A 20744-nucleotide genomic window follows, 5' to 3' on the forward strand; every position below is an offset into this window, starting at 1 on the left:
ATTTCAACACATATTTTTATTTATTTTTATTTCAACAATTCAAATATCAATTTAGTTCCTCCATAATTTATCAAATTTTATTTTAGTACATCGATAATAATAAAAAAAATTATACTCACTAGTGTGTGTATATATGGCTGTTGTGTAGCCGACAGACGAACACCGTCTACCGGTTCAGCTGGTAAAAAATCCTTACGTTAATGTATTGGAAAAGAAACTAGAGACAGCGTGTCAGCATTTAAGCAAATGAAGGAGAAGTAGAGAGATAGAGAGTGAGAGATGGCCGATTGATTCAGCCTAAGAATCTTCCTCTCACTAACGTTTTGTTTTACTCTGATTACAAAATTTCTGTATTTTATAACTGATTTGTGATTATACTGAAGAAATAATGGAGGCAAGTGCTGGAATGGTGGCTGGATCTCACAAAAGGAACGAGCTTGTTAGAATTCGCCATGATTCTGACAGTGGGGTATGATCTGTTTTAACATGCATTTGGATTTTTTCTTCTCTTTCGACCTTATCGGTTCTTGATTAGTGTTCTTGGTGTTGGATCTGAGGTGGGAAATGTTGGATTGGGACTTGGATATTGTCATCATGTTAATTGACAATGGACTAGTGGTTGGTTTCTGGGTCTTGAAGGAATTCGCCGCGCTTTAATTCTTTGATGATTGATTTTGTGATTTTAGTTGTAATTTTCTTTGAGATTGCTGGGGATCAGCTGAATGTGTTGAATACGTATTGATAAGTTCGCTGTGAAATTCTTCTTACTGATTTGGAAGATCCATTGACTCATTTCAGTTTATTGCCCCCTTTGACTAAATATGCTAAAATTGGAGGTCTTAATTTATTTGAATGATGGGCTCAAATGAATTTGTTAGCTCTGCATTTGATCTGGTTGTTCTTTGCTTGGGTCTGTAAAATTATGTTATTAATCACTGTAGTAATCATGCAATATGCAGGTAAAGCCCCTGAAGAATTTGAATGGCCAGATATGCCAGATTTGTGGAGATACTGTTGGACTGACCGCCAATGGAGATGTTTTTGTTGCTTGCAATGAATGTGGATTTCCAGTCTGCAGAGCTTGTTATGAATATGAACGAAAAGATGGAAACCAGTCATGCCCCCAGTGCAAGACTAGGTACAAGAGACTCAAAGGTTAGTGTGCTTCATTGATTCCTTTGCGTGTGAACTACTTATATTTTGAACCTTAGTTAATATAGTAGTTTTGCATCTTTCAGGGAGTCCACGAGTTGACGGTGATGATGATGAGGACGAGGATGAGGATGATTTGGAAAACGAATTTCTTTACTCTCAAGGAAAGAACAAGGCTAGATCTCAGTGGCGGGGAGATGATGCCGATTTATCTGCATCTTCCAGACGTGAGGCTCATCAACCAATTCGTCTTCTTACCAATGGACAACCAGTAAGTTAACTAGAAAGTATTTTGTTTGCTTGATTTCTCACAACCAGTAAGTTAACTAGAAAGTATTTTGTTTGCTTGATTTCTCGATTATTTGCCTACCAGATGTAAAGCAATACAGTTCGTATTTATCAATTTTTTAACATGTTTGACAGGTCTCTGGTGAGATTCCCCCGTCTATGCTTGACACTCAATCTGTAAGAAGTACATCTGGACCTTTGGGCCCTGGGGACCGTGTTCACTCCCTTCCATATGTTGACCCCCAGCAACCAGGTAAGTACCAATCAAGATATGTTTTAATTTATCATTCCTTCATACGTCAAGTTTTCTCGTAGCACTGACGATGTCATCAATTTATGTAGTTCCTGTAAGGATTGTCGACCCTTCAAAAGACTTGAATTCTTATGGACTTGGGAACGTTGACTGGAAGGAGAGAGTGGAAGGTTGGAAACTAAAGCAGGACAAAAATATGGGGCAAATGGCCAACCGATACAGTGAAGGGAAAGGAGATATTGAAGGCACTGGGTCAAATGGAGAAGAACTACAAATGTGAGCATCTTTACTTTTGATTTTTTTTATCGTACTTTGACAATAAATATCATTGACTGATAGCTGACTCGTTAATATTTAGAAATCATAATTATTAGTATCATAAACCACAACTAAATTGCAGCTCTGTATAATTTAGATCATGTTACTTTCATGAAACTTGTTTATGTTAGAGCTCTCTTTACCTTTTCATGGAGACCGCTAATAGTTTGTGTTGATGACAGGGCTGATGATGCTCGCCAACCTATGAGCCGTATCGTGCCCATTTCTTCTTCTCATCTCACTCCTTATCGAGTCATAATCATACTTCGATTAATCATCTTGGGCTTTTTCTTGCAATATCGTTGTACTCATCCAGTGAAGGATGCTTATCCTTTGTGGTTGACATCAGTCATCTGTGAGGTGTGGTTTGCGTTTTCGTGGCTTCTCGATCAGTTTCCAAAATGGTACCCCATTAACCGTGAGACTTATCTTGAAAGACTTGCAGTAAGGTTGGTGAATTTTCTGTAATGCTCACAGTTTAGCCCGTCATTTCTGAGTTGAAAATGATTCGTTGGGTTTAAATTTTCCCCTTAATATATCTTATATGTGCAGATATGATAGAGAGGGTGAGCCTTCCCAGTTAGCACCTATTGATATATTTGTGAGTACAGTGGATCCCATGAAGGAGCCTCCTCTTATTACTGCCAACACTGTGCTGTCCATCCTTTCTGTGGATTACCCTGTAGACAAAGTATCTTGTTATGTTTCTGATGATGGTGCGTCTATGCTGACCTTTGAAGCGCTCTCTGAAACTGCGGAATTTGCCAGGAAATGGGTACCTTTCTGCAAGAAGCACAACATTGAACCCAGGGCCCCTGAATTTTATTTTGCTCAGAAGATTGATTACCTGAAGGACAAGATCCAGCCTTCTTTTGTGAAAGAGCGCAGATCAATGAAGGTGAATCTTAAATATAGTCAATATTCATATTTTTTTAGTTATTTACTTTACCTCTTTATCCTTTGTGCATGGCTTCTGCTTTATCTTATTTTGACCGTCTTAATTTCCATCATGCATTTTGAGAATTAGCAAGATATGTCTAAAAGTTTGCTTTATTAAATTAATTTAAAATAATAAAGTTATATGATTCAATACAAGCTACTCGCTTTAGACTTTTACCAAAGAAGAAATGGGTTGAACTTATTGTTGAAGTGTCAGAAGTATTAATTCCATTTACATGCACTGGCGAAAAATGTTCTGAAACCGGACAAATTTTAGTGGTAAATGTGTGGATTGAATTTGACAAAATATTTTGCAATCAAAATGCATATGCATAACTATCATCAACAAAAAATATTCTACAATCAGACGTGCAAGTATAACTGTCATTATGGTACCAAAGGCTCCTCTTGTAATCTTATGTGATGAGGCAGGAAACAAAAGAAAAATGTAGCATCACTGTATTCACGACATTTTTCTGCACAGAGGGAATACGAAGAATTCAAGGTACGCATCAATGCTCTTGTTGCCAAGGCTCAAAAAATGCCTGAAGAAGGATGGACAATGCAAGATGGAACTTCTTGGCCCGGAAATAACACTCGGGATCATCCGGGAATGATTCAGGTATTTTTATTTCGATGTTCTTTTGCATTCAGGTTATGCCTTTGCTATTTACTGTGTTCTAATTCTCATCTCTTTTTTAATTAACAGGTCTTTCTGGGACATAGTGGGGGCCTTGATACGGATGGAAATGAGCTTCCTCGGTTGGTTTATGTTTCTCGTGAGAAGCGTCCAGGATTTCAACATCACAAGAAAGCTGGAGCTATGAATGCTTTGGTAGGTGATTTATTTTTTTGGGGGTCACGTCGTGGGTGGGCCCGACTTCAAACACAATAATCCCGCTAGATCCTGCTCTTTTGTTTCCATATAATTAGGTTTCGAATTTATCTGTGTGTGGTGTAGGATGTGTATTTAAGCCTATATGAAGAGGTTTGTGACGAATGAAAGGCTAAATATTCCGTATTTAATGACCTTCTTTCTCTTTTGTTTTTGTTTTTGTTTTTGGTAATTTCAAGTCGTCACTGAATTTCTTTATGATAATATGTATTGTGTGCTTCAGATCCGTGTCTCTGCTGTCCTCACAAATGGAGCATATCTTTTGAATGTCGATTGTGATCACTACTTCAACAACAGTAAAGCTCTTAAAGAAGCCATGTGTTTTATGATGGATCCCGCTTATGGAAAGAAGACTTGCTATGTGCAGTTTCCTCAGCGTTTTGATGGCATCGATTTGCACGATAGATATGCTAACCGCAATATTGTGTTTTTTGATGTGGGTCTCACTTTGTTTTGTTACTACTTAAATTTTGAGATCCTAATATCTCTCTTGTCCCCGCATTTTAACATTGATATGTTTTCCACTTGCAGATCAACTTGAAAGGGTTAGATGGCCTTCAAGGCCCTGTTTATGTGGGAACTGGATGTTGCTTTAATCGGCAAGCTCTGTATGGATACGATCCAGTCCTTACAGAAGAAGACCTGCGACCAAACATTATTGTTAGAAGCTGTTGTGGATCAAGGAAGAAGGGGAGGAGGGCCGATAAAAAGTACACTGAAAAGAACCGAGCTGTAAAAAGAACTGAATCCACAATTCCTATCTTTAATGTGGAGGACTTAGAAGATGGTGTGGAAGGTATTTGCTTACATATTTTGAAAGTTTTATGTACCATAATTCGTATTTTATATTGTTATTGAAGTACTATTGCCTATGAATTGGACTATTTGGCCCCCGCGCTGAATTTACCGTGTAGAGTCAATTTGGATAAATTCTGGAAAATGGTTACGGTGAAGTAAAAAACCTTTCATTCAACTATTTAGTCAACAAAATGCATGTTTTGAACTGTCTTGTTTTTCATGTGTTCACTCCTAAAGCTATAATTATACCAGTGATTCTCTTAAAAGGCAGTGGCTAAGCATTCCTTGTCTTGGACAGGATACGATGATGAGAAGTCGCTTCTTATGTCTCAGAAGAGCTTGGAGAAACGATTTGGTCAATCTCCTGTCTTCATTGCTGCAACCTTTATGGAACAGGGCGGCATTCCACCATCAACAAATCCTGCCACTCTTTTAAAAGAAGCAATTCATGTTATTAGCTGTGGTTATGAAGATAAAACAGAATGGGGCAAAGAGGTGATGTGAATAAATGATGGTTTTATTTTCACTCTGTTATTCTCCATCCGAGTTTTGTATCCTCTAGAATGAGAGATCTGTCCTTTATCGATACTAATTGCCTTTGTCATAAAAACTCAGTTCATTTTGTTCCTATCATATCAGATTGGGTGGATTTACGGTTCAGTCACAGAAGATATTTTGACCGGGTTCAAAATGCATGCTCGAGGATGGATCTCCATTTATTGTATGCCTCCTCGTCCAGCATTCAAGGGGTCTGCTCCCATCAATCTGTCAGATCGTTTGAACCAGGTCCTTAGATGGGCTCTCGGATCCATTGAAATTCTTCTGAGCAGGCATTGTCCCATATGGTATGGCTACACTGGGAAACTGCAGCTATTGGAGAGACTGGCTTATATTAACACCATTGTTTATCCGCTCACTTCTATTCCATTGATCGCCTATTGCATTCTTCCTGCTATCTGTCTTCTCACTAACAAATTTATCATTCCAGAGGTGATACACAATACAACTTTTGTGATTTCCTTCCTGAGTTATGTGATTCTAAATCTACTCTTGTGCAGATAAGCAATTTTGCCAGCATGTGGTTCATTCTTCTCTTCGTCTCCATTTTTGCTACTGGCATACTTGAAATGAGGTGGGGTGGTGTTACTGTTGAGGACTGGTGGAGGAACGAGCAATTTTGGGTCATTGGTGGAACATCAGCCCATCTCTTTGCTGTCTTCCAAGGTCTCTTAAAAGTCCTTGCAGGAATCGATACCAATTTCACTGTCACTTCAAAAGCATCTGATGAAGATGGAGATTTTTCCGAGCTTTATGTGTTCAAATGGACATCCCTCATTATACCTCCCACCACTGTCCTTATCGTAAATTTGGTCGGAATTGTGGCTGGTGTTTCATATGCTATCAACAGTGGATATCAGTCATGGGGTCCCCTTTTCGGGAAATTATTCTTTGCTATCTGGGTCATTGTCCACTTGTATCCTTTCCTGAAAGGTTTGTTAGGCCGGCAAAACCGTACGCCTACAATTGTCATCGTTTGGTCTATTCTACTTGCATCAATTTTCTCTCTGCTTTGGGTGCGAATCGACCCCTTCACATCTGAGGCTACAAAGAGAGCTGCACAAGGTCAGTGTGGTATCAACTGTTAAAGAGTTCTTTTGAATGCCATCTTGTAAGATCAACTCCATGTGATACCAGATACCTGTATTTCGTGTGTATAGTCCAAAAAGCAAGGGAAAAAAGGGTCATGTTAGGAACCTCCTTAATTTCTGTTGTGCCATTTCTATGTAGTGTCTGAATGAGGTGATGGATATTCATCAAACACTGAAGCCCATGTGATTTAGAATACATCATACTTCTTGTATACGCTGTGTAGTGAGCACTCGTGTCGTTACAGCCCTTGTCCCAGTACAGAGGTTTTTACAAACTTGTTTATTTGTTATTTTTTTCGAGTAATTTGGTTATTTATAACCCAAAAGATGTTTGATTTTGGCATGTTTTTAAATAAAAGATTGATTTAACTTAATGGTTGATGAACAAGTATCCACAGAATGCCTCACATCTTGCCATATCTCGTTTTTGCCAAGTAGTCAAAAATGAGCGTCGGTTCAACTCAGTGATCAGTGAACGAAACTAAACTCTATTTGAGATAAACATGGAATGAGACCAGGCAGTAGCATTCCTTTCTTAGCATTAACACCAGCACGTTAAAATGGAATAAAGGGGAAAAGATTAAACAGAACCAGAATATAAAATTTCCCGGTGCAACCGAATTGTGTACCAAATTTGAGTAAACTTTAGTCTTCACCAAATCTGAGATTACAATTAAAATGCAGGAACAATCATATTTCTATAATCATACTTACAATAATTAAAACAAAAGGATGTTGCAGTAATCAAAAGGCGGAAAAATCAAGGGTGGGTTAAGTATGACCAAAAAAAGGGAAAGGTCAAGACCGAATAACGTTCAGGTCTCAGTCTCAAAATTTTGGTTCTTCTAGGTATCAGGAAAATGACAAGATATTCATCAAGTCAACTCGAAAAAAATATGTATCCGGCTTTTAGCTTTGGTTATTCATGAAAGAGCTCTTCTACTCATCCTCTTCTTTATCTACCAAAATTTTCTTGCACGCTTCGTAACACATGAAAGATATCCCAGCTGCAGGCACCAACTTCAAGCAGCTCGGGCCGAGCCCTTTGTACAAACCTTGAATTCCCTCTTGTTCAAGTATGCTGGCAAGAGCGTGAAGCACGTTCCTATACACTTGCCTCCCACCGACAGCACCAACCTGCATATGCTTACGAGCCACTTCAAGAGGGAAGGTAGCACTACTTGAAATAGCACCAGATGCTGATCCAATCAACAGTGTTTCAATATTTCCAATCTTCTCCTGTTTGAAAATTTTTCTATAGACCTTCCGTAACGTGTCATATGCACAGTAGTTGGCAGCAGCATATGGAATCACTCCGATGACACTGGGTGCAAGACCTCTATAGAGCTCGCCAGGCCCACCCTCTTGCAATATTTTAACAAAAGCGTCAAGCAGACCATTATAAACTCCTCTCTGCAGTATGGAAACAGGCTATCAAATGTTTGATATAGAAATTAAAATGAACAGGAAAATTTGGTTCTTTCTACCTGAATGGTCAATCGCGTCTTGACTAACTCAAGGGGATAGGTTACAAGAGTTGAGCTAACTCCAGCACAGGCTCCTGCCACCAATGAAGGGGGAACAGGCAATTTGAATTGTTCTCCAGGTCTTGAAGACAAATTCTTGTTGACAGTGTCGTAAACAAGTAACTGTAGTAAAATTAGCAGGTACAAGAAATGGGTAAAAGCGCAATAGAAGAGTAAATACAAGTATTTTTCCATAAATATAAATATTTGATATTCTCTGCTTCATGAGTGGTGTCGGATATACTAGTCAAATAAGCAATGTTTAGTAGGAGATGGGAATTTTAGTTATAGCTTCTTTACATGAGACCGCAGAAAATAACGGAGGAAACATATGAATGAATTACAGCTTTAAACATAAAGCTTTATGCTAACGTAAAAGAACCAAAGGTCAATTATGCAAATCACACCAGGAAAGAAGGGATGAGAAAAAGGATGTGGAAAAGAGCAAGTACATTTTGATTAAAAAAAGAGTAAGCTTCTAAATGAACATCAAATTTCCAGACGTCCATATTTTCAATTATCCGTATACTGCCAAATTATACCCATTTTATACTTAGAATAACTCAAAGCAAATCACGTACCTAGCATTGGGACTAGGACAGTAGAATTATGAATTATGAGCAATGCAACATGGACGGTTGGTGGTAGAGAGGGCAGTGGTCACGGTGGTAGTATAGTGGATGGTACACTAACAAATGCCTTGGAATGTATTGCTTTACGTATCTCAATGACATCAGTTAGTTCCTAGGAAATTAAGTCCCATGGTGCTCAACAAATAATATAAGTTAATAGCCATGGTCCACAAAGGTTCTTTTTTCTAACCGCTCTATAGGTGGTATGCTGTCTCAGACAACACCAAAAAGGCCAATCATGGGCATGGGTATTCTGCTTAGTCTTGATCATCAAACATCACCAGATCATGGTAACTAAAAGACATGCAGAATTTACAATGCATAATGAGAAGCTCCTTCAGAGCTCAAGCTCAAAAGAGATTTACATGAACACAAACAAAGCAGTAATCAGCAAACAAAAGATAGCAATAAGTTTTATCTCATCAAAATTCATGCCGCAAACAGTGGGAGAGCAAATATTGAAGTCACAAACCCATTTACTTGCTCCACAAAATAGACAAAATGTTCATGGCAATAGAAGGGAAAAGTATCCAGCTAACTACAAATAGATTGAAATCTAAAAGAAACAACTAAACAAGCTAGAACAGAATAAAGAAGAAAACATAAAACTAGCACAGAATATCAAATGGGCAAACAAAATTAGTAAGAAAAAAGAAAGATGAGAACATAAACAAATCACACTTTTACCTCAATGGCCTTGCTAGGTGCAACTCGAATCACATTAATGAAATTGCCCTTAAACAATCCAGTCCATCCTTCTGCCTGCATAATATTGTGAAACACCTCAGAAGTTGAATGCCCACCACTGCCCACCATCAAGTGAGTCCTAATCGTCTCAAGTGGAGCCACAGCAGTCCTCGATATCGCTCCAGCTATTCCACCGCTCAATAACCTTCTCAACAAGGGATTCCTAATTTTAACTTTGAGCCCAACACTCTTTTTCTTCTTCTTCGTCAACCCATATTCCTCCTCCTGCACACCTAATATCTTAACCCCCTCAGGCAACAAAACATACTTCACAAATAAATCGGCATAAGGTAATTTGAAACCTCTGTTTTCGTTGTTTCCCATTTGCCCAACAGAAGCAAAGAGGCCGCCGCCAGGGTAAAAGTTGCAATCTTGGAGATTCCATTGGAGACCCAAATGAGAATTAAATAGAGACCCATTGTTTCTTACCTCCAAAGCTTGCATTTTTTCTATCCTAGCCATCATCCAACACCTCCAAAGAATGCCTCCCACAGCCTTCTGCAACAGTTTTGTGGGCGGCTTATTTTTATATTTTTTCCCCTTCCAGGGAAAATTTCCGTTTCGAATCAAACTCCTGGAGTTTAAAAGATTTCAAGTCTCCAGACTCCACGGGGACGCTAAATCAACAAAAGATTTGATATTGGATAAAACCAACTTTCTCGGAATAAATTACGCTATAAGAACTAAGAAATATATTTCCCCAAATCAAGTCATGTTAGATTTATCTGTCAAAAGAGAAGGCTGAGATTTTGGAAGCGGCGAAATCGATGGGGGAGGAGAAAGGGAAGCAACTTACCCTTTTCCGACCCCAGAATGGAATCGAAATAAAAAATTTAAAAAAAACAAAACAAAACAGAGCATCGAGCTGATGCCAAAAAATACAAGTAAAATTTTGTTTTTTCCTTATTTAATATTATTTTGATTGATTATTTCTCAATAAGCTTTTGGGCCAATTAAAAAAGTAAGAGTGAGAGAAAAAGTATTTAAAAAATAAAGACTTTGACTTTTTTTTTTAAGAAAACAGGAGTTGACTTTTGATTATCAATTAAACTCTTTAACTTAATTAATTCTCCTTTTCTTTTTCTTCTCGGTCGACACAGATTCTATTTTGAGAAAATCTAATAGTCCACTCAGAAAAATTGGTCGACCAAAATTAAGTTGGTCGACCAACATTAATTTTCTTGGTCGACCAAAATTTTGTTGGTCGACCAAAATTAAGTTGGTCGACCAACATTAATTTTCTTGGTCGACCAAAATTTTGTTGGTCGACCAAGAATTCATTTTCTTTTTCTTCTAGGTCGACACAGATTCTATTTTGAGAAAATCTAATAGTCCACTCAGAAAAATTGGTCGACCAAAATTAAGTTGGTCGACCAACATTAATTTTTTTGGTCGACCAAGAAGAATTCTTGGTCGACCAAACCAAGAAGAAATTCTTCTTGGTCAACCAACATAATTTTGGTGGACCAAGAAGAAACCTGTCATATTTTTTTATTGTTTTTATTATTAATTTTTGTCCATTTTAATTATTTTAATTTTTGTTGAATTTTGTAAGATATAACTTTGGGTCGACCCAAAAGCAAAGCAACAAGGGTCGACCCAAAAACAACAAGGTCTACTTTGTTTCGACCCAGCTAAATATGTGATTCATATGTTAAAACATGTAATATTATATAACATTATTGTGAAATTGTGATTCATATGTTAAAAACATGTAACATAGTTGTGAAATTGTGATTCATATATTAAAACATGTAACACAGTTGTGAAATTGTGATTCATATGTTAAAACAACATGTAACATAGTTGGTTGTAAAATTATGATTCATATGTTAAAACATGTAACATAGTTGTGAAATTGTGATTCATATGTTAAACATATAACATAATTGTGAAATTGTGGCTCAGATGTCAAAACACATGTAACATAATTGTGAAATTGTGACTCATATGTCATAACATGTAACAAAATCATGTAATATTATAGAACATACTTGTGAAATTATGTGATTCATATGTTAAAAACATGCAACATTGGTCAAAATTGTGTAATTATCCGTCAAAATTAAGTAATTATCGATCATATTTGTCAAATATATGGATTCATGTGTTAGAAAGACAGTCGACCCAAAAGCAACCTTGATCGACCCAAAATCAACATGGGTCGACCCAGAGATCAACATGGTCGACCCAAAATATCAACATGGATCAACAAGGTCGACCCAGAAATCATTATGGTCGACCAAAAAAGTGACCAACAACAAAATTCCATCATAAATACTTAATACTTAAATCGAAATAAAAAATATCTATACAATGTCCAATAATTAAAAGATCAATACAATGTCGAATGATTATCAAACATATTACAATGTCCAATAATTATAAAGATCAATACAATGTCCAACAATCAACAATAATCGACCATCAATGATCGACCATCCAAAGCTTTAGTCTTTACCAAAGCTTAGAATTAGTCGACCATTTGAATTTGTCGACCAATTCTTTGGTCTTTGGCCAAAGCAATGGTCGAGTCTTTGGTCTTTGGTCGTTGGTCGACCATTGCTTGGTCTGTATGGTCGACCATACAATGTCCACGCTTGGGTCGACCAAAAGTTGATCGAAATTTTCTTTCTCAACCAGTCATTCGATGAACGAAAATAAACAATAAATCGAAATAAAAGTTAATATTATCAGATTACTGTTAGTCATTGTGTCGATTTGTGTTGAGAATTGTAGCCGGAAAGGAAACGGAAAAAGGTCGACGAAAAGGATTTAGGTTGAGTCGACTGATGAGAATAGAATGGATGACTGATGAGAATGAATTACGTGTTTAAAGTAAATTTATATATGTAATCAAATTTAATTATATATTTACACTTAAAACACAGGGACATTTAAATAAATTGACTTATGGATCTTTTTTTTTTAAATATTTCGTATCGCACTCCCTTTTCCCTAAATTTCCCTAAAGCTTTTGGCCACACCACCTAATAATATCCATACAAGATTTGAATATTGTTTGCAAATTTTTATTCAATGGCCCTCCTTCACAATCCAAATAAAAATTTTGTTTTTATTAATATGTATGAACATAGTAATTGATATTGAGAATTTCAAACTGTGATTATGATCTATGGATGAATGAATACACAAGAAGTAGTTCTCACTGACACACAAAATATTGATATTTAGTTTATATGTTGTTGATGTGTTCCATCAAAAGGTAAATTTCAAGAGACATTCTTTATTTGTTAAAAAAATAAAAAAACTATATGATTTCAAAAAACAACTGCGCTACAGTGAGTCAGTGACGGAAAGTGCACAGCTTGTGGATCAAAGCATGATAGATGGACGTACTGTGGGTGAAGCTTGGAATCTCAGAGGCCCATTTAAAAGTTTGAAGAGCTTGGCTTGCTGTTTTTTGCTCTAAAAGGAGATGTGCAATCCACTGGTTAGTCGGGACAAGGACAGGGGATACTGAGATAAATCCTGATTGAACAGAGAAAATTAGCCACTTTTTGATGAATCTTCAGGTTAAATGTTTTGAAAGGTTGCAAAATCTTGGCATGGGTTTCGTCAAGTTTCAAGCTTTCTCGGTTTTACAGTTGATTTGATTCATCAAATTGCTTCAAAATATAAAATAAGTCGCAGCGAGGATTGGTATTGGCGTGTACAAGAGAGCAGCAGAGCAAGATTGTCTCGCTCTACTTCAGCTCTGTAACTCTCTCTCCAAACTCAGTCAATTACATAGTTTCATTCTAAAGCTCGGCTTTCGAAGCAGCCCCTTAATCCTCACAAAATTCACTACTAACTCCTCACACCTCAATGTCATTGACTATACCTCGTCCCTCATTTTCTCCCCAGAATCAGAACCCCATTGCTAGGATTCCTTCCTTTTGAAACTGTTATTAAAGTTTATGCAGAGACGAACAGTTTTAAGCGTAATGCTATATGCTATTACAGACAAACGCTATTTTACGGAGTTGGGCCCAACAACTCCACGCACCCATTTGTTCTGAAGGCGTGTGCTGGAATCGGGGACTTGGATTTGGGCAAAACGATTCATAGGTCAGTTGTCAGACTTGGGTTTAGTATTGATGCCCATCTTTTGAACTCTTTAATGCATATGTATTGCAGATGTGAAAACGGGATTGATATGGCAGAGAAGCTGTTTGATGAAATGTCCTAGCGCGACTCAGTTCCTTGGAGCGCGATGATTGGTGGGTGTGTGAGGTGTGCCAAATGAAGCCGACGAGCTGTTTAGAAGAATGCAGATTGCCAGGGTGAGGCCCGATGAGATAACTATGGTGATGGTGCTGTCTGCCTGCGCTGATTTGGGTGCACTTGAGCTTGGGAGATGGGTCGAGTCTTACATAGATCGAGAGAAGGTTGAGAAGAGCACTGAACTGAGGAATGCATTAATCGACATGTTTGCCAAGTGTGGTGATGTTGATAAAGCATTGAGGTTGTTTACGAACATGTGCGAGTAAGAGGGATCCGTAATCGTGTGTATGGGGATGCATGGCCGTGGTCTGGAGGCAGTTAACTTTTTTGAGGAGATAACTGGCCATTCTGGTTTAGTCGACATGAGAAAACAATATTTTGATTCAATGATAAATGAATTTGGAATCACGCCTAGGATTGAGCATTATGGATGTATGATAGACTTGTTCAGCAAGGCTGAACCGAAGCTGTGGAATTGTAAGCAAGATGCCCATTGATCCGAATCCTGTAATATGGCGAACCTTAGTTGCCGCGTGTCGTGCAAATGGTGAGCTTGGTGAATGAATAGCCAAGGAGCCGATGATTAATCAGCTCGTACATGAATCCACCTATATTCTACTTTCTAACTTAAATGCCAAAATGATGGATTCGGAAAAGAAAAACACCGTCAGGAGAGCAATGGGAAATAAGGGGATCAGAAAGGTTCCTGGTAGTGCTATGATTGAACTTGGTGGTTCAATTTATGAGTTTGTTGCCGGAGATAGAACCCACGAAGAGCATCAGAAAATTTACGAAGTGATAGATGAGATGGAGAGAAGGTTGAAGAGTGGTGGATGTGGTGCTACAACCTCTGATGTTATGCTTGATACCGATAACGAAGTCAAGGGCTCTTAAGTCTTAACAGAGAGCGAAAAGCTGGCTATTGCATCCGTGCTTGTGTAAACACCCCGTGGATCTTGCTGTTCAGATCGGTAAAAGTTCACGGGTTTATGGTGATTGCCACTCAACTACTAAGGTGATTACACATGCTTGGTTTGTATCGAGTTGTTTTCTATGGTTGCTACAGCTTAATGTTCACGTAAACTGAAACTTGAAATTGAACCAACTGTTTGCACATTTGTGGACGTGACAGATGCAAATATGCACCAATTTGTGTAAAAACGATGAAAATCTAAATTCTAAAAAGATTATATATACTAAATTTGACCGTCTGTTATGATCTCTTAAACAAATATGACGCTATAAACAAAGAAAACTAAAGAAAAACTACTGGAAATTGAGAAATAAACTCTTAACATGATTTATATTTTGAATAAACTATAAGAATTTATAAAATATTATCATAAAACAAATAATGTTGTTGAAATCTGAAAAATATGACTTGAACTAATGAAATCTAGACTGAAGTATATGAAAAACGACTGACTAATGCTCTAACAATTCTGCATGAAGTTTGCTAGAATTTATGCGAGAGGTTGTGTGTTTTCTTTGTTGTTTTGGCCAATCTTTTTTCTTTCTGAATGCTGAGCAGTTCTCTCTACTCTTCCTTGATCCATGATCTTCTGTGCTCTCACAATCTTTTGATCTTTCTTCTCATGATCTTCTCATCTTTCTCCGCTTCGTGATCAGTTCAAATTGATAGGAATTGGTTTGCTATTTTGATGGGTTGCATAATTAAATTGGGCCTGCATAATTTAATTTTAACCCAAACACCTATAGAGCCTTCAATTTTGCAAGATGCTTCAACCCTGTAATTGTTCGTTTTAGATCCTGCCTTGAAAAGACTTCTGTAAAACCCACCCAAATCCTTTAGGACCAGTTCTCTTGAATTATTTAACAACTACATCACATCAAAAAAATAATTAAATTTTAATATTAAAAAAGGGAAAAATAATTGTGCCAACCCTCTAATAAGCACAACCAATAGCAGCCATCAAAGTCAATATCAAGGTTAGGTATGGAGGAAGACAAATTGTTAAAAAAAGGTCAACATCCCAACTATGTCAAGTAAATACACCAAGTTGAAAATTTTAGGAGAAAGTTATTTGAAGAACAAATACAAGTTTTCAACTCATACATGAATAATATTGTACTCAATCTCTATTAAATTACTATTAATACCAATACATGTATTGATTACTTTAGCTTTAAGCCTTAGTAACTTCTTTGTAGCCCTAAAGTTTGGACAATCCTAATTTTCTAAAATCAACACTCAAGCCATAACTAATAGATGTAGCTAACTAAATACTTTAACCAAATACCTATAACAAGTTAGAAATTCAATTTGCACAAATTAGCTGTCATTGTGTCCTTTACATACCAATGGGATGCAAAAAATGAGGGCTAACCCCAAAAAATATTGTACTACAACTATGTGCAAGCTAAGGAAAGGTGAACAATTCATGCTACAGCAATTTGGCTTCTTCCATCTCACAATATAACACTATATACAAGACAATCATTAGTCAATAGTCTAAATTCACCTTCCCTTCAACTTCACTTATATTATTAAGTACAGATTGATTAATTCAAACCAGAAGGGGAAAGAACCTTCAAAGCCAGCTAACTTTCATGAAAGAATACTCTAGGAGCTTTACATGGCAATAAGCGAAAAGGGGGAAGTGTTTTAAATGTTTCAGATAAACTTTAAGTTCCATTTAATTAACACAATTAGAAATCAGAGAAACTTAAAGTTCCATTGATTCACATTCAAGGTTCACTCTCTTAAATAGAGTACGTCGGTGAGAACTGAGAACCAACAAGCACATAGAGACCATCCGACCAAGATAGTGGGCACATGAATAAAAAAATGACTAAATCCTGAAAGGTAACAACATAAAGAGATTTCTGACCATTGTACATAAGATTCAAAATCGTGAAATCTGAGAAAATTTTGAAGTGTATTCGAGTTTTTTTTTTTAAAAAATATACTGAATAATGCATAAACCCCATGCTGAGCAAGAAATGTAGATCTTGATCTTAACAACGACAATAACCCAAAAAAGACCCAAATTTCTCACTCACATTTATTCCAAGAACCCTTGTGTTAACTTTTTTTGTATGAATATTTAACAAATATATTAAGCCTGTGCATCTCATTTCTTTCCCATTCCATCTTCTTCCCTCCCATCCAACAGTTTTGTTGCCTCCTCATCTGCCGGCGGTGCCTTCTTCTGTGCCTCCTTGGCCTTCAAAGCCTGCAGTTTGGAGTGATTGTAATACGCGACTCCCAAAAAGGCCAACCCATAACCAAACAAATTCAATGGCGTCACTGTATCCTTGATCACAGACCAAGAAAAGGCAATCAATAGCCAATCCTTCACCACCCCAGCGACATTCATGGTTAAAGCTGAGGTCCTGCCCACCAGCAAGAACACGGCCAAGTTCAAAGCAAACGCGCACAGAGAGTTGGTCCCAAAAATAGCAAAATCAAAATGAAACCCGGATCTCTGCCTCAACAACGGGAACTCCACAAAAATCCACGGAACAGAAAGAAAAGCCAAACAGCTGGGTGCCACGTAGTAAAGCGAAGTAATGGGGTTCAAATTGATCCCTTTCGAAGTCAACAAGATCTGAATCATAACCAACCTCGTAGCCTCAAAAAGAACGGCACCAAGTTGAAGCATAACCCCCCAAGAATCATACTTGGCCTCACCAAAAGCAGCGACCCCGACTCCCACAGAGATAGCAAGCATGTTAAGCATGGTGTTGCTCTTGAAAGCATCTTTCTTGAAGAGAATCCCGATAGAATAAACAGCAACAGGCATCAGTGCTTTGAGCATTTGAATGAAGGAGACGGAGAGGTATATGTAAGCCGAGTTGGAGAGCCAAAGGGAGAGAGCATATAGAGCCCCGATTGGGACGACAGAGGTGATGTACACGCGGCGGGTCAGCGCCACCGGGTCCACGATCTTGAACAGGCGGACGGTGGCGAAAGCTAGAAAAGAGCAGAAGGCCATGTGAATCATTGTCAGGGAGATGGGAAAAGGCCAGTTGTAGAGCTTGTGGTCGAGGATGTACTTGTTGTACACGATTACTGTGAATGAGAGGAAAATCCATACGGAGACATACGTATATGAGAGGATGATCTTCTTCAACACCCCATCTGATAGGGCCTCACTTTTCCCCATTGGCGACGGCGGCGGCGGAGGTCCTCGGAGGGGGTGGAAGAGTAGATGGCTTTCTTCTTACATACAAATTGTGGGGAAAGAAGCGGAGAATCGAGTTTTATGGAAGTAATTCAATTATTAATTTAAAGAGTGCATTAATTTAAAGAGTGCATTGTCNGAGTTTTCACTTGATTGAATGTGACGAACATCAATACATTTATTCTTCTCAAGCTCCTTGGTGAATGCGAAGAACTTAGGAGGAATATGTTTAGTTCTGTCGCTTTTTATGTATCCTTCTTTCATTTGAGCAACACATGCAGCATTATCTTCATATAGTATCACAGGCTTCTCGTCGAATGATAATCCGCATGAGATTTGGATATGTTGAGTCATTGATTTTAACCACACACATTCACGGCTTGCTTCATGTAGTGCAATAATCTCGGCATGATTTGATGAAGTTGTTACAAGTGTTTGTTTCTGTGAACGCCAAGAAATTGCAGTGCCTCCACGAGTAAATACATATCCAGTTTGAGAACGTGCTTTGTGTGGATCAGATAAGTATCCAGCATCGGCATAACCAATTATACTTGGATTAGCATCTTTTGAATACAAAAGTCCCAAGTCTGTCGTTCCTCGTAGATAACGGAATATATGTTTAATTCCGTTCCAATGTCTCTTTGTTGGATATGTGCTAAATCTTGCCAATAAATTTACGGCAAAAGATATATCAGGCCTTGTACAATTTGTAAGATACATAAGGGCACCGATAGCACTTAGATATGGTACTTCTGGACCAAGAATATCTTCATCATCTTCACATGGACGGAATGGATCCTTTTCTATGTTTAATGATCTAACAACCATTGGAGTACTTAAAGGATTTGATTTGTCCATATTAAAACGTTTAAGGATCTTTTCTGTATAATTTGTCTGGTGAACAAATATTCCACATTCTTTTTGTTCAATTTGTAAACCCAGACAATACTTGGTTTTTCCAAGATCCTTCATTTCAAATTCTTCTTTCAAGTATGACACAACTTCTTGAATTTCCTTATTTGTTCCAATGATGTTTAAATCATCAACATATACAGCAATAATTACGCATCCGGATGTTGTTTTCTTAATGAAAACACAAGGGCATATTGAATTATTTACATATCCCTTTTTCATCAAGTGATCACTTAGCCTATTATACCACATTCTGCCGGATTGCTTCAACCCATATAATGATCTTAGTAATTTCACAGAATAACATTCTCTGGGTTTTGAACTTTGTGCTTCAGGCATCTTAAATCCTTCAGGGATTTTCATATATATATTACTATCAAGTGATCCATATAAGTAGGCTGTAACAACATCCATAAGACGCATTTCTAAATTTTCAGATACTGCCAAGCTAATCAAATACCGAAACGTAATTGCATCCATCACAGGAGAATACGTTTCTTCATAATCAATTCCAGGCCTTTGAGAAAAACCTTGTGCAACAAGTCGAGCTTTATATCTTACTATTTCATTTTTCTCATTTCGCTTTCGAATAAAAACCCATTTGTATCCAACAGGTTTTACACCTTCAGGTGTAAGGACTATAGGTCCAAAAACATTACGTTTATTTAGCGAATCCAATTCAACCTGGATGGCATCTTTCCATTTTATCCAATCCTGCCGATTTTTACATTCACCAAAAGATTTTGGTTCATGATCTTCATTATCATTTATGATGTCGATTGCCACATTATAAGAAAATATATCATCAATTTCTTCTATATCTTTTCGGTTCCATATTTTTCCAGTATTAATATAATTGATAGAGATTTCATGATTCTCGTCAGTTTGTGGTTCTGACAAAACATTTTCATCATCATGTGTTTCTTCAGGAACATCATTCTCTATTTTGTGATCATTATGTGTTTCTTCAGGAACATCATTCTCTATTTTGTGATCATTGTGTTTCTCTATGAATTTTCTTTTTCGAGGATTTTTATCCTTGGAACCAACTGGCCTTCCACGCTTCAGGCGTTTAATGACATCATGACTATCTTCAATTTGTTTCTTCGGAATTTCAATTCGAGCAGGGGCATTTGCAGCATGTATATATGATTTAGTTACCCCTTTTGTGTCTGCAAATGCATCTGGTATTTGATTTGCTATTCTTTGCAAGTGCACAATTTGCTGTACATCTTTTTCACATTGTTTTGTTCTTGGATCCAGATGTAACAATGATGATACATACCATGTAATTTCTTTTTCGGTATGTTTCTGTTCTCCCCCTAACATTGGGAAGATTTCCTCATTAAAATGACAATCAGCAAAACGTGCTGTGAACACGTCGCCTGTCTGTGGTTCAAGATATCGAATGATCGATGGACTATCATAACCAATATAAATTCCAATCTTTCTTTGAGGTCCCATTTTCTTTCGTTGAGGTGGTGCAATAGGCACATACACCATACATCCAAAAATTCTCAGATGAGAAATGTCTGGTTCTTTACCAAATGCAAGCTGCAATGGGGAGTATTTATGATATGCACTTGGTCTGATGCGAATTAATGAAGCAGCATGTAAAATTGCATGTCCCCATATAGAAATAGGGAGCTTTGTTTTCATAATCATTGGTCTAGCAATCATTTGCAGACGTTTAATCAATGATTCAGCCAATCCATTTTGAGTATGTACATGAGCAACAGGATGCTCAACAATGATTCCCATAGACATACAATAATCATTGAAAGTCTGGGAAGTAAATTCACCAGCATTATCAAGTCTAATTTTCTTGATTGTATAATCGGGAAATTGATTCCTCAATTTTATTATTTGAGCAAGTAATCTTGCAAATGCAACATTTCGAGTTGACAATAAACATACATGTGACCATCTGCTGGAGGCATCAATCAATACCATAAAGTATCTGAATGGTCCACATGGTGGATGGATTGGTCCACAAATATCACCCTGAATACGTTCAAGAAACATTGGTGATTCAGTTTGGATTTTGGCTGGTGATGGTCTTATAATAAGTTTTCCAAGAGAACATGCTTTACATTGAAACTTATTATTCTGAAAGATCTTCTGGTCTTTCAATGGATGACCATGTGTATTTTCTATAATTCTTCGCATCATTGTTGAACCAGGATGTCCTAATCGATCATGCCAATTGGTTAAAATTGAAGAATTATTAATTACCATGTTTGATTCAATGGGACGTATA

The 20744-nt window shown here is 37.4% G+C and overlaps 3 protein-coding genes and 1 pseudogene across 3 annotated transcripts; 2 read left to right on the forward strand and 2 right to left on the reverse strand.

Moving 5' to 3' along the window:
* The first annotated feature begins 228 nt into the window (after positions 1-228).
* On the forward strand, positions 229-6630 carry LOC140990286 (cellulose synthase A catalytic subunit 1 [UDP-forming]-like). Its single transcript, XM_073459896.1, has 14 exons — positions 229-469; positions 960-1155; positions 1239-1423; positions 1576-1693; positions 1783-1969; positions 2194-2460; positions 2564-2909; positions 3435-3572; positions 3660-3785; positions 4069-4281; positions 4377-4641; positions 4942-5138; positions 5283-5633; positions 5702-6630. Exons 1-14 carry the CDS (start codon positions 389-391, stop codon positions 6287-6289), a joined length of 3258 nt encoding a protein of 1085 aa, XP_073315997.1. The 5' UTR covers positions 229-388; the 3' UTR covers positions 6290-6630.
* Positions 6631-6872: 242 nt separating this feature from the next.
* LOC140990416 (adenine nucleotide transporter BT1, chloroplastic/mitochondrial-like) lies at positions 6873-10066 on the reverse strand. Its single transcript, XM_073460092.1, has 3 exons — positions 9138-10066; positions 7780-7941; positions 6873-7705 (listed from the first exon to the last, which is right to left on the reverse strand). The coding sequence occupies exons 1-3, from the start codon at positions 9660-9662 to the stop codon at positions 7232-7234; spliced, it is 1161 nt and encodes a 386-aa protein (XP_073316193.1). The 5' UTR covers positions 9663-10066; the 3' UTR covers positions 6873-7231.
* Positions 10067-11356: 1290 nt separating this feature from the next.
* LOC140990134 (pentatricopeptide repeat-containing protein At1g59720, chloroplastic/mitochondrial-like) lies at positions 11357-16341 on the forward strand (annotated as a pseudogene).
* LOC140989730 (probable sugar phosphate/phosphate translocator At2g25520) lies at positions 16239-17660 on the reverse strand. The gene has a single exon (XM_073459089.1). It carries the CDS (start codon positions 17552-17554, stop codon positions 16520-16522), a length of 1035 nt encoding a protein of 344 aa, XP_073315190.1. The 5' UTR covers positions 17555-17660; the 3' UTR covers positions 16239-16519.
* Between the last annotated feature and the right edge of the window lie 3084 nt (positions 17661-20744).

Source organism: Primulina huaijiensis, chromosome 12, assembly GCF_012295235.1.
Source record: "Primulina huaijiensis isolate GDHJ02 chromosome 12, ASM1229523v2, whole genome shotgun sequence".
Lineage (NCBI taxonomy): Eukaryota > Viridiplantae > Streptophyta > Magnoliopsida > Lamiales > Gesneriaceae > Primulina > Primulina huaijiensis.

Excerpts from the sequence above, each read along its gene's own strand:
- LOC140990286 (XM_073459896.1), top strand. The coding sequence starts at position 389 with ATGGAGGCAAGTGCTGGAATGGTGGCTGGATCTCACAAAAGGAACGAG. Across the intron at positions 3,573-3,659 it reads ATCATCCGGGAATGATTCAG|GTCTTTCTGGGACATAGTGG; the intron begins GTATTTTTATTT and ends TTTAATTAACAG. Across the intron at positions 3,786-4,068 it reads CTGGAGCTATGAATGCTTTG|ATCCGTGTCTCTGCTGTCCT; the intron begins GTAGGTGATTTA and ends TGTGTGCTTCAG.
- LOC140990416 (XM_073460092.1), bottom strand. The coding sequence starts at position 9,662 with ATGATGGCTAGGATAGAAAAAATGCAAGCTTTGGAGGTAAGAAACAAT. Across the intron at positions 7,942-9,137 it reads CACCTAGCAAGGCCATTGAG|TTACTTGTTTACGACACTGT; the intron begins GTAAAAGTGTGA and ends ATTTTACTACAG. Across the intron at positions 7,706-7,779 it reads AGACGCGATTGACCATTCAG|AGAGGAGTTTATAATGGTCT; the intron begins GTAGAAAGAACC and ends TCCATACTGCAG.
- LOC140989730 (XM_073459089.1), bottom strand. The coding sequence starts at position 17,554 with ATGGGGAAAAGTGAGGCCCTATCAGATGGGGTGTTGAAGAAGATCATC.